The sequence below is a fragment of the Muscardinus avellanarius genome (genome assembly GCF_963383645.1).
Source record: "Muscardinus avellanarius genome assembly, chromosome: 8".
Taxonomy (NCBI): Eukaryota; Metazoa; Chordata; class Mammalia; order Rodentia; family Gliridae; genus Muscardinus; species Muscardinus avellanarius.
The window spans coordinates 110,236,955-110,250,329 of NC_137794.1; the positions used below are offsets into that span (position 1 = coordinate 110,236,955).

At 48.8% G+C, this 13,375-nt stretch overlaps 1 protein-coding gene across 1 annotated transcript in view; it reads left to right on the top strand.

Moving 5' to 3' along the window:
- FNDC1 (fibronectin type III domain containing 1) overlaps positions 1–13,375 on the top strand; it is a gene marked incomplete at both ends in the record, with an annotated part of 90,516 nt that overhangs the window by 50,234 nt on the left and 26,907 nt on the right. Inside the window, 4 exons of the mRNA XM_080700800.1 lie at positions 607–3,159; positions 4,970–5,070; positions 7,635–7,746; positions 8,990–9,475. Coding sequence (XP_080556926.1) covers positions 607–3,159; positions 4,970–5,070; positions 7,635–7,746; positions 8,990–9,475 — 3,252 coding nt within the window. The remainder of the gene's footprint in view (positions 1–606; positions 3,160–4,969; positions 5,071–7,634; positions 7,747–8,989; positions 9,476–13,375) is intronic.

Genomic DNA, 13,375 nt, shown 5'->3' on the forward strand with positions numbered 1-13,375 from the left:
GGCCTGGGGCACACGCCTGTAATCCCCGCACTTGGGAGGCGGAGACAGGAGGATCACGCAGGTTCGAAGCCAGCCTATCTGGCTTAAGAGACCCTGTTTCCAAATAAAAATATAAAAATAGGTCTGGGCGTGTAGCCTGGAGGTAGAAGGGCTTCCAGAACCCCAGAACCACCAAAAAAAAAAAAAAATGTTGTGGAAATAGTTGTTACGCTGTATCCTTAGGGGAAAGTAACAAGGACAAAAAGCCTGTGCTTGTTTTGCACAGATGCAGCTGTTCTTCCTATCACTCAAGGTTGGCTCTGCGAGAGCAGAGCCCCTGGACCTGGAGGCTGACTATATTTCACATTCATTTCAGAATTCCTGCCAGTAATAAATTGCAACTTAACCTGATTCCATGTATGGAGACTCAATTCGTGTGTGAAATAGAACTTTTAAAAAAAGAATGCTAAGACTGGGAAAATACCTTTCTAGTGTTCCAAGGAACTAGAAGTGACCAGTTATAATGACCGGCTGTGACACCTCCACGCTGCCAGCTTATTAGAGGATCTTGGTGCCAGGCTGCTTTTGAAATTTTTCTTTGACTCCAATTCTCTAAATCTGTTGCAGCTAGTACCAGCCAGTCCGAGGCGCAGCAGAACACAGAGGACAACTGGAAAGCCGAGAAGCCCCAGCCTTCTCCGAAAGTTCCAGAAAGGAACAGCAAGGACCCTCTCCTGGACTTGAAGAACAAAATCTTGGCCAATGGTGGGGTGCCCAGGAAGCCCCAGCTTCGCCCTTGGCAGAGGGAAGAGTTGGATCGCCAGCCCGCGGAGGTGATGGAAGAGGAGGAGCCCGATTCCCTCGAGAACCCACTCAGGTTGCCCTCGGAGACCCAAGACCAGAGGCGAACCCTGAGGCCCCCAAATAGGCCTGGCCACTGGGTCCCGGCTGCGGGCAGGACTCCTATGAGGGCGCGGACGCCAGTGCTGCCCCGAAAGGAGGGCGTGGATAACCGAGGCCGCTCACCGGCTGCCCAGCCTCGCCCAGGGGATGCATCCTCTGCTGAGGCCGCCCCTGCCACCCACCAGGCCACCCAGGGACCCTCTCCCCACTCTACCGACAACGACTCCGTGGACCCAGATGAGGACGAGCCAGCTGCAGGCTCACCCCATCCTAAGGCCGCCTCCTCCCAGCCTCTGCCTCCCAAGAGCCCAGCCCAGGCCCGGCCCGGCCTGTCCTCCAGCCGCCCTCCAGCCTCCAGTGTCCTGCGGGACCGAAGCCCGCTGCACCAAGGCGCAAGACCAGCCTGGTCTGCGCGGGGGGCGTCCCGCTCTGGGGCCCTGGAGGAAGATTCCAGGGCCCCAGCCCCACCCTCCAGACTTTGGCCGCCCCACAGAGGGTCCCAGGCACCTGCTGGCCTCCCGCTCTCCAGGGAGCTTCCCCGGGCCCCGGCCTCCAGCTCCCACGTGCCCTCACGATCCACCAGCTCTTCCTCCATCTCTCCTCTTCCTTCCAGCACAGAGGACTCTGAGGGCGCTGAGGCTTCTGATACCTGGGGTGACGGTGACAGGGGCCCAGAAAATACCGGGAGACAGGCCGAAGCCACCACCCCCACGCTGCGGGCCCGGCCAGCCCCTGGCCGCTGGAGTTTGCTGAGGAACAAGGCCTTCACCAATAGCAGGGCACCAAACAGGTTCGCAGCCGGAGGCCGAGGACCGCGCCTGCAGCCCCCTAGCTCTCCACAGTCCACCGTGGCCTCCCGAGGCCTCTCCAGGGTCCCCGCTCAGCCAGATGCTGACCCTAGGCTTGACTTAGGCATCCCCGCAGACAGGGAGGAGGAGGAGGAAGAGGAAGAGGAAGAGGAGCCGCTTCCAGCCACCGTGGTCAATGACCACAGGCGGGCTTCCTCTAGACAGCCGGCCTCTCGCAGCTGGGACTCTCTAAGAAGAGGCCCCCAGAGAGGAGCCAGCCCGTACCGGAAGGACCCCATCCCAGAGAACCCCAAGTTTGGTGGAGCAGATGCACATCCTCAGGGCCAACGCCCCTCTCTGTCCTCCGAGGCCCAGGACGTTCAACAGAGCACAGACGTGGATGGGGATGGTCACTCTCCCCGAACACAGCCAGTGTCCCCGGGCCGCCCCCCGGCAGCCAGGCCGCAGCCCTATCCCGGGTCCAGGGTGCCCGGAAGGATGGTACCCGGCAGGGCCCCAGAAAGGCTGCCCCCTCCGTCGGTTTCTGCGGCCCAGCGCCGGCCCCCCAGTCCTCGGAACGAGGACTCGGAGCGGTCCCTCTCCCAGCCCAGGCTTGCACTGGCCCACGCCGGGCACCCCAGGTCCACCGCGCAGGGCAGCGCCCACTCCTCTGACCCCCAAACTGCGAGCTCCCAAGGGGTGCTGCGCCCGGGCCCCCGCAGCCAGGACCAGGACTCTCGGAGCAGCTTCGACGAAAACAGCACTGAAGTCGAGACCCCAGATGTTCGGGACCCTGTGCACACCCGTGGCCCGAAGGATGCCGCTCCGCCTCTGCTCAAGCACCGACAGGTGGCGTCTCCCATTGGGAATGGCAAGGAAGACAGACCCCATGCAGGCTTGCCCCCAAGGCCCAGGCCTGCCGCCCCCCACACCCACCTCCGGCCTCAGGGCAGGGCCGGGGTCCAGGCCACACCTGGGAAGAATGAATCCCCTTTCAAGCGGCCTCTGCTGTCCAAATCCCAGCAGTCGGTGTCTGCAGAGGAGGAGGAAGAAGAGGAGGAGGGCCCTGGATTTTTTAAAGGAGGAAAAGAGGACTCTCTGTCTTCCTCTGTTTCCAAGTGGCCTTCATCCTCCAGCCCCAGGGGCGGCAAATATATTGACGGGAGCCTTACCAAGGACCGCACTGCCATTGCGCTGGCCCCTGCAGGAGGAAGGCCTGCACAGGAAGAGGATACCACTCCTGGGAAGCGACCTCCTCCCTCACCTCCAGGCAGCCTCCCCAGAGCCTCGCACCTCCCCACCCGACACCCACCCCGCAGCGCTGCCACCCCGAGTCCTGTCGTGAGCACCCACTCCTGGCCGCGGTACTCCACCCGCGCTCCTCCCAGCTACTCGTCCACCACGCCGATGCTCTCCCTGCGCCAGCGGATGCAGCGCAGATTCCGCACCCCTCTCACGCGCCAGCCTGCGAGACCCGCTCACCTGCCAGGTAACTGGCTTTCAAAAGACTGCTTACTCTTTTGTTCTTTTAAGTGCTCCGTAGTGTGCAGAGAACTTCCTGTGAGGGTTTTATTTCATTAAGCATCTACTACGTCTAGGCGCTGTTGAGATCTTTGTACATGCAACATATAATTTCATCGTGGGAACCATCTGCTAGGATTTGCATGGCTATCCTCTTTTTTCATTTGAGGAAGCCAGGGCCTGGGTATCAGAGTCAGACAGCCTTGAAACTTCTGTACCGCAATTACAGTCCCAAACACAAGTTCTAAGACCTCCTGTTATTTCATTATTTCTTCCTGCCTCTTTGAATCACCTAACACGTGCTCGTAAACTGAGAAAATGTGTCCAAACCATGATGTCCACTTGCCAGCATATGTTTAAGCAATCAGCAGCAACAAACGAGATATGTGTGCAGGCTTATCTTGTTCTTGTTCTTATCCTGTTCTTATCTTCCACTTAACTCTCAACCAAACATACTCAGGGACAAATCGCGAGTCTACAATAGGAACTGCAAAAGATGTTGCAATCAGTGACTGTTGCCCAAAACCTCCAGGAAATGCGTGTTAAAGACAGTTGTCACACAGAGGTGTCAGGCAGATGTGTGCTTCATGGTTCTGTAATATAGGATGGAAGGTTGATGACATTTTCACCACAAATTTGCATTCAAATCAGACTTGAACTCTCCTTACATGCAATAGAACTTTTTTTTTTTTTTCTTCAGTACTAGGGATGGAACCCAGGGGCATTGTACCTCTGGGCTACACCTCCAACCTTATTTTTTAGTCTTTTTATTTTTGAAATCGAGTCTCACTGAGTTGCAAAGGACCTCGCTAAGTAGCTGAAGCTGTCCGGGAACCACGATCCTCTGGCCTCTGCCTCCCGAATGCCGGGATTACAAGCGTGCCCCACCATGCCCGGCTTTGAGAACATTCTTGAATGAAGGAGATAGTATTTATTAATCTGTGCCATACATTGCCATTTTAGCACAAGACAGAGGCCCTGCACAGAGGCCAGTTTCTCATTAAGACTATTTTCAGCAAAACTAAAACTCTGAAAATAGATGTGAAATTCAACATTCTCTTGTACATAGTAGGAACTCAATAAATAGCTGGTGCATAAATAAAGGAGGGAGAACAAGTCTCCAACCTGCAAATAGCTGTCAGAAAGCCGACGCATTTAGTGCAGCAGGCGAGGCTGGACCACCGCGTGCACCCTGCAGCGGTTGCAGGTAGAAACACACTGATGAGAAACAGCAAGAGGCGAGACAGACGGGAATAGCTTACAGGGTGAGCCTCACAGAGGTGAGCAGGCTGTGAGGCAGCTCTGTGTATTTATACATTTATACTTGGCAACTGGTGACTGGGACTTGAATCAGCCAGAAATAGTTGTCCTCTTTGGTATAATATGCAAAATAGTACAACAAAACAAAACAGGACAGCGTGCAGTGCACTTGAGGGATAATTTTCTTCATCCTTCAACTATCCCTTTCCCTCCAAATTCCAATCAGCTAAAATAAAACTATAGCTTTATATGAAAAATTACTTCCAAATCATTCTGATTTTCCCAGTATTGTCAGAGACCTGTGAATTTATTGTGCTTTTTGAAGATATTTTTTATTAGAGAGAAGTCACAGTGCAAGATTATTGTCATCTGACATATGGGAACTATTGGTTTGAAATTCCGTTTAGCGTTTGTTTGAAATAATGTGGTAGAACTTATAGTTTGGTATGAAACTGTCAATCCGGAAATGTTTATCAGGTGCTGCTATTTAAATTTATTTTTATTTCTGCATTGTGTAGGTTATAATGGCAGACCAAATGTAGAAGAGAAAGTACTTCCAAATAATAATGGGAAGCCGAACGGACAAAGAATTATCAATGGCCCTCAAGGAACCAAGTGGGTAGGGTACACTTTATACATTCCGGTGGTTTTCTTGCTATTGGGAAGAGAAAAATTGATACTGTGCATCAGTAGATCAAGTGGTCATTGTCTTCTTCTTCTTTGTTTTTTTTACCATTTATATTTAGAGATACTTGAATGCAGTTGTTTTTCTTGCTCAGAAAATCCTGAGTGATGTTGTCTTGGATAACTAGTTGTTGCTCTCATAGCTGATAGATGAGGCCTGGGCCTGCTTTTCATTTGTCTTGACTGGTAGGAAGGTCATACAGATGTATGGCCAACCATCCAATTAGATGGAGTCTGTGAATGGCCTCTCAAATGAACTTATGTTTTCCCTATCCTCTAGCTTTTTTAAAAATTTTTAGCTTATTGTTTGATTAAATATTAGATGTATTTTCTGTAAGTTGTCTCAAAATCTTTGTGAAAGGAAGCACTGTAAAAAACAAACAAAACACCCCTGACTCAAATAGGTATTTTTATTAGATCACAATTTGGATCATCCAATAATTCTTATTTAAAATAATCACTAGTGCTTGATGTATGTTTGTTTGTTTTGCGGGTCTGGGGATGGAACCCAGGGGCATTCGACCTCCAAGTTACACCCCTTGCCCTATTTTTTATTCTTTATTTTGACATAGAGTCTCACTGAGTTGCAGAGGGCCTCACTAAGTAGCTGAGGCTGTCCGTGAACCATGATCCTCTGGTCTCAGCCTCCCGAATGCTGGGATTACAAGCGTGCACCACCACGTCTGGCTTTGATGTATGTTTAAATAAAACGATTTTTAAAAACTCCTGCCTGGCCAGGTATGGTGGCACACGCTTGTAATCCCAGCACTTGGGAGGCTGAGATAGGAGGATCATGCAGGTTCAGAGCCAGCCTCAGCTACTTAGTGAGGCTCTCAGTAACATAGTGAGACCCTGTTTCCAAATAAAGTATAAAATAGGTCTGGGAGTGTAGCCTGGAGGTAGAAAGCCCCTGGGTTCCATTCCTGATACCACAAACAAACAAACAAACAAACAAACTGCCTGGGGTTAAGAAAAATGTTTAGGGATTCTTATGGACTGAAGTTAATAGATAGGACACTTTACAATGTTCAGGAATTGAAAATATTCTTTCAAAATATGAAGAAATTTTGTATTGGAATTCCCAGTCAGATCTTTCTTTCTTTCTTTCTTTCTTTCTTTCTTTCTTTCTTTCTTTCTTTCTTTCTTTCTTTCTTCCTGGTGGCACTGGGGTTCCTGGAAGCCCTTCTACCTCCGGGCTACACTCCCAGACCCATTTTTATATTTTTATTTGGAAACAGGGGCTCTTAAGCCAGCGCGGCTGGCTTCGAACCAGCGTGATCCTCCTGTCTCCGCCTCCCAAGTGTGGGGATTACAAGCGTGCGCCACCACGCCTGACTTTTGTGATAGTTTTAATCGTAGGTGACCTAAATATGTGGTTTACCACTTCCCAAAGAAACAGAAATTTATAATAGGAAGGATGCGCATTAAAGCAAAATGTCATCCCAAATAATTTTTTAATTGAAACAGTATGGAGTGGATTTCAAAAGGAGACTGTATACAAATAAGTCTTATTTTTATTACCAAAACAGCATGTAGCCAAATGGTCTACTGTAGGAGTTCCTGCAGGGCATGATGGTGAGGAGCTTTGTGTCTCCCCTGTCAGGCAGCTCAGGGTCACCGGGGGCCGCCCATATACAGGTCTAGGGCAGGACCAGGTCATCTCCATATCTGACAAGTTGCCAGGTAATGGGGAGGCATCCAGGCCAGGACCACACTTGGAGAAGATCCAACAGAAACACGAGCTTGTGCCTTAATAGAGATAATAATTTTTCCAAGATTTAGAGTTTCTTAGAATATATTTTTGCATGCATATTATATTAGGCAATATTGTTGTTTTATATTTAATAATCAAATTTTAATGTTATTTTTAATACTGACAGTTAAGCGGAAACATGCTCTAAAACACTTACAACGCATGTTCATGGCAAATGTTAAGAAATTTCAGAAATACATGAAAAATAAAATAGATATCTCCTACCCCAAGCAACAGTGGTCTTAAAGGTGACCACTTTTAACAGTTTGGGGTATGTCCATCCAGATTTTTTTTTCTGGGTAGTTTTACACTTACATGCAAAAAATGAATATATTTTGGGTTTTCAAAATAACTAGTCCTACAAATTGCTGTGTACATCAATATATAGAGAATCATCATATCTCTCTTATTGGCTGCATTAGGCCCTAATTAATTAATCTTTTCACTCATGTTGATGGATTCTTGGTTGTCTGCTACTTTTCAGCATTAGATACACTGTACAAAATGTTACAATATTTCCAGCATCTTTTATATATTTGAGAAACTTGAAACAATTGACTTATTCTAATGGGTAAGCAATTATAATCTGAAATATAACTGTTCTGTACTTGATTTAGTAACACTTTGCCCACTGTACCAACAACAATAATGTTTCCTAAGCACATGATGGCTTCCCATAGCTGGGTTAATGTGAACATTTCTAAATAACTGTCCCTTATATACTCCTATCTGTGTCATGGGTGTAGGTCGTGGACCTTGACCGTGGGTTGGTGTTGAATGCGGAAGGACGGCACCTCCAGGATTCACAGGGAAATCCTCTTCGGGTGAAGCTGGGAGGAGATGGTCGCACCATCGTGGGTAAGTGAGAGGCACCCTGAGGGACCCGAGTACTGAGTTTGCTGAGGAGTGGCCTCTGCCTTCCTCCTACCGTCTTCCTTAAGGGTTGCTCTTAGGCCCGTGATCTTCCTCCAGATGGGAAGACGATCCTCAGAAGAGGCAGGGCTCAGCTGCCCCCACTCCTCAGCTGGTCCTACTCTTCCTGCAGACTCCACCCTCTGGAAAGTGCTCCTCTACTCTGTCCCAGAAAGTGGCTGTATAGAGCAGGGGTCTGAAAACTGTAGCCTGCAGGCCAATCCCTGCCTGCTGCCTGTGTTTGGAAGGCCAGTGAGTTCAGAATAGTTATGTTTTTAAGCTATTGCAAAAAAGATAAAAGATTTCGTAACACAGTAATTATATGAAACTCACATTTCAGTGTTCATGCACAAAGCCTTATCAGAACACGGAAACAGCCGGGCGTGGTGGGGCATGCTTGTAATCCCCGTGCTTGGGAGGCGGAGACAGGAGGATCGCGCTGGTTAGAAGCCAGCCTCACTGGCTTAAGAGACCCTGTTTCCAAATAAAAATATAAAATAGGTCTGGGAGTGTAGCCCTGAGGTAGAAGGGTTTCCAGGAACCCCAGTACCACAAAAAAAAAAAAGAACACGGAAACATTTATTGTCATTTTACTCATTTTCCAGGAACCCCAGTACCACCAAAAAAAAAAAAAAAAAAAGAACATGGAAACATTTATTGTCATTTTACTCATTTGCCACACACTGTGTATGACTGTCTATTGTCTTTTTTGCCCTATAAGGGCTGAGCTGAGTTTGCAGCAGAGACAATCAGGACTATAGTAAAGCTTAAACATACTTGGTCTCTGGCCCTTTACAGAAAAAGTTTGCTAGCCTGGTCCAAAAGAACAATTCTTGTCCTTGGGGATATGAAGGAAGAAGAATAAAAAACAATTTTCCTTATAGGACAGAGTTTTATCAGGATAATGGGGCACACTGAGGAAAGATGCGTGTGTGTGTGTGTGTGTGTGTGTGTGTGTGTGCATGTGCATGTGTCTGTGTGCACATGCATGTGTGTATGGATAGATGGTAATACAGAGCAATGGGATATTTAAGACCAGAAATTCCTGGCCACAGAGAATGTGTTGCCTCAACAGGTCTGTGGCCTTCACGGCCTAGGCCTGGAGCCAGGAGCTCTGAGCAGAAGCGCTTCCGCCTGCTCTGCTGTACGGTTTCACCGGCTGCATAACTCTTTGCGCATTTCCTTTCAGACCTGGGAGGGACCCCGGTGGTGAGTCCTGAAGGCCTTCCCCTCTTTGGGCAGGGGCGACATGGCAAGCCGCTGGCCAATGCCCAGGATAAGCCCATCATGAGTCTCGGAGGGAAGCCCCTGGTGGGCCTGGAGGTCATCCGAACCACCACCCATCCCCCCACCACAACGCCGAGGCCCACCACGACCACCACCCCACAGCCCACCACCTCCACCACCACCACCCCGCGGCCCACGACCGCTGCGCCCCGCCGCACGACCACCACCCAGCGCACGACCACCACCACCACCCGCCGCCCCACCACTACCACCATGCGCCCAAAGACCAGGATCCGAACCACGACACGGACCACCACCACCACCACCACCACCCCGGAGCCCACCACCCCCACCCCCACCTGTCCCCCTGGAACGCTGGAACAGCAGGACGCCGATGGCAACTTGATAATGGGCTCCAATGGGATCCCAGAGTGCTACCCCGAAGAAGGTAACCAGCTTTGTTCTGGTGGTAACCAACCCACCCAGCTAGTGCGCTGCGTTTCAGAGGCGGTGGCAAAGCCAGGGTGAGGGGTGAGTATGAGCTCAGCGAAACTGCAGCCAGAGGCATCGCTAGCCCCGCAGGCTGGTTGGACAGTGCTGTGGCCAGTCACTGTCATCAGACGTAGCAAACAGGAAATGTTGTGTGGGAATCTATACACAGAATGTATTGGCTATTTATCTAAAATTCAGATTTAACTGGGTTGACTTGTGTTTTGTCTGGCAGCCCTGGTTACAATCCAAGTCAGAAATGTAGTGAAAAATTGTGATATTAGGAGTTTGGATAGTGTTTTTCAGAGTACTTCCACTGGATATTAGTAGATAAGTAGTTGTTAAATTTTTATAAAATGGGGGAAGGGTCCTGTTTTGAACTATGCGATTTAAAAAAGTCTCAGTAAATTTCTTATTGTCAGACTGTTTAGATGATTGGATAGTCTCATTGCAAATCTCCAAGAAAAATAGTGTTTCCCAAGCACATTTGGCCGCTGAACACTTCTGGATCAGCCCTCCCTCTGGACAAGTGCTACTTCTCTCTCCACCATTCTCCTGTGGGCGTGTTGGCTTTCCACCGGGTCAGAACGCACTCTTTCCCTGCTTTGCCATACTTGATCTGGGCTATTCAGCAGTCCTTGACGCCTGTCTGTCTTCTTACTGGGAATGGTTCATTCTCCCTAAAGAGCGGGAGCAGAGGCGCCTGTCCAGCCGGTGGCGGGGCTGACGTGCCCACTTCCTTTCTGCTCGGACCCCTTTGTAAACTGCTCTGCAAGAAGCCATCCTAGACCTGCCCCAGGTGCAGCGGAGACACATTCACCTTCCTTCTCTCGGGCTGAAATGTGTAGCAGTGTTGGCTACGAAGCTAACGTCTTCTGCGGCTAATGCAGAGTTGCAAGCCCGGAATACTTACACAGCGACACGGACCACAAGACGGCCCGTCAGTGTGAGCACACGTGCTCTGTGCAAAATGAAAATTCTACTTGAAGTCATTTTTCTCGTGAAAACAGGAAAACTTGACACATCTAGAAAATTCACACCAAAGAACAAGGAGACACATAAGGCCAAGGACCATCAGGAAGAAATCTTCCCTTGTATACCTACCCGGTAAGTATGAATTTGAATTGACTTTTGAATTGCTAGGATTAGAATGACTTTTTTCTTCAGCATACATTAATATGTTTGTTTGTTTGTTTGTTTGTTTTTGGTGGTACTGGGGTTCCTGGAAGCCCTTCTACTACCAGGCTATACTCCCAGACCTATTTTTATATTTTGAAACAGGGTCTCTTACACCAGCGTGGCTGGCTTCGAACCTGCACGATCCTCCTGTCTCTGCCTCCCAAGCGCGGGGATTACAAGTGTGCGCCACCACGCCCGACTTTATTTATTTATTTATTTATTTATTTATTTATTTATTTATTTTGGTGGTACTGGGGTTCCTGGAAGCCCGTCTATCTCCGGGCTACACTCCCAGACCTATTTTATTTTTGGAAACAGGGTCTCCTAAGCCAGCGTGGCTGGCTTCGAACCTGTGCGATCCTCCTGTCTCTGCCTCCCAAGCGCGGGGATTACAAGCATGCACCACCACGCCCGGCCTGTTTATTTATTTTTTTAAAGATTTTTTAATTGGTACATTATGAATATACCTAATAGGTTAATATGTTTATTTCTGAAAATAGAAGAATTGAAATAATTTTTCATAATTGCTTATAAAAAGGTTTTTTATTTTTATTTAATTTAAGTACTATTATTTTGCATTCTGTTTTGCTTGCTTTTCTCTAGGCCCTATAGCTTGTTCTTTTCATTTCCTTTTTATTTTCGGACTTTATTTTGACTTCATGTCAGTATTTTTCTTGGCCTTCCTACCTTCTTCTTCTTTGCAAAACATAATGCATATGTATACATTTTATTTTACTTATGTCTGTTCTTCTGATTCTGTAGTCCAAGCCAAAGAATAATTTGCCTGCAGGCAGCATTTCAAAAATCAGTGCAGATCAATACAAAACCGTGGGGGGGAATAAATCTGGGAAGAGCAACATATCATCCTCACACAATATTATAATGTACTATAAGTTATTATTTAAAAATGTGTCCGCATGACCTATCTTCTTTTTTATTTTTAATTCACAAGTGACTGTATTAAACATTTTCTTCTTTATGTTAATTTGATTGACATAAAAAGCGGCACACAGTTGTGTGGGTTGGGGATGAGAACACACTCACCAAGCCATCGCCACCCTCGGTGCCCACACACTCCCAAAGGCGTCCCCTCCCAAGGTGAGGCCCCTCCTGCCCCGCCCCCGTTATTGTTAGTACTGTGCTTTTCCTTTTAATTTTCTCGATGTCATTTTGATAGAGTAGGTCCATTAGCTAGATATGAACAGGAATGGGAGGGAGGGGGTAGGAGAAAATAGCAACTGTAAAAAATCTTCTAGTGGGGAAATGATCCAGGGGTACTCCTTCCATATTTTAGAAAGATGCCCACACTGTCTCCTATAGATTTATGGGCCCACATCATATTTCCCAAATCGTGCACGTGCCCGCAGCTCTTCTTAGGGGCAGTTGACCCTTCTGTGTGATATGACTTTCTGCCAGCAGTCTTCTCTGGCCAGAAAGCAAGATGACCCAAGCACGCAGGTGCAGGCCTTCCGGGTTAACGCAGAGCGGGCACATGGCTCCCCAACAGGCAACAGTTACCCAAAGCGCTGGGCTCAAAGGGGCTCGGCTGCCACCTCAAGCCCCAGCTTCCATCCTGACCAAAGGAAAAGCCTGGATCATTTCAGTGCATCTTGGCCCCAGCAGATTGCCCCGGGCGGGACTCACTTTCTCCGGCCTTTTCCTTGTCTTGTAATAAGCCTGCTGTGTCTCACCTCTGCATCTGTGCCTTATGTATACTACACCTGGGCGGTGGCTCTAACCCTAAGCAGTCACATCCAAGAACCGAGAAACAAATCACAGAGCTCCGCTGCGGGCTCTCAAGCGCCAGCAATATGTTTCTGGAGTTGCCTTTAGCCCCTGTCTCCAAAAGGGCCCAACACTCAACTCTTGTTCCTTGTTGGGCTCCTTACGCCAAGTCCACTCACCTCCCACCAAGATGGCCAGCTCCTTTACTGACAGTAATGTGTGACGAGCCAGGCTCTGCCTGCCTGGGGAATGCGTGGGAATCCCGGCTTCATCCATCATTGGAAGAAAACACTCAAGGCAGAGCTCAAGAGGGAGAGAGGCAGACAAAGCGTGCACCTTGTGCGAGAATCGGGTTCTGAGGGCGGCACTGGGAAGAAGATTGCTCTAGAAAAGCCCGGGCGCTATCTGTAATCCACAGCGCACTTGCTCTTCCTCGGCTGTAGTGGCAGGATTGCGCAGTAGCATCCTTTAAAGACCACAGTGACTCTGGGAACGAGCAGTGCTTCCAGTGAGGGCTGAGACATCAGATGTGGGACTGTTGCCACACCCCTCCCTGCCACGTAACACACGGAACCCCTGTGCTCCGAACCTGCCCCGGCACCGCCTCTTACATGTGTCTCTCATTCCCTTTTATTCATTGTGCTGAAATAGAATTCAGTGCATGTTGTGCATTTCCAGAAGGGCTCCATCTGTGCACAACCAAGATTCAGCTAGCGATGGCTCGGGCATGGCACCGTCCAGCCTGGGATCCTGGCGTGTTTCTTGTTGTAGAGGTCAGGACTTGAGCCCTGATACCCTGGTGGTCGGCAATAAGCATCAGTGTGGGGGCCTTCTGAGCCCCCTCTACTCACCCCCTTTCAATTGACCATTGGATAGCGCATTCCATTTGCAAAGTCATAACATTTTTTTTATAGTTCTCCAGTTTTTAAAACATCATTTCAGATCTCAAAGCCTT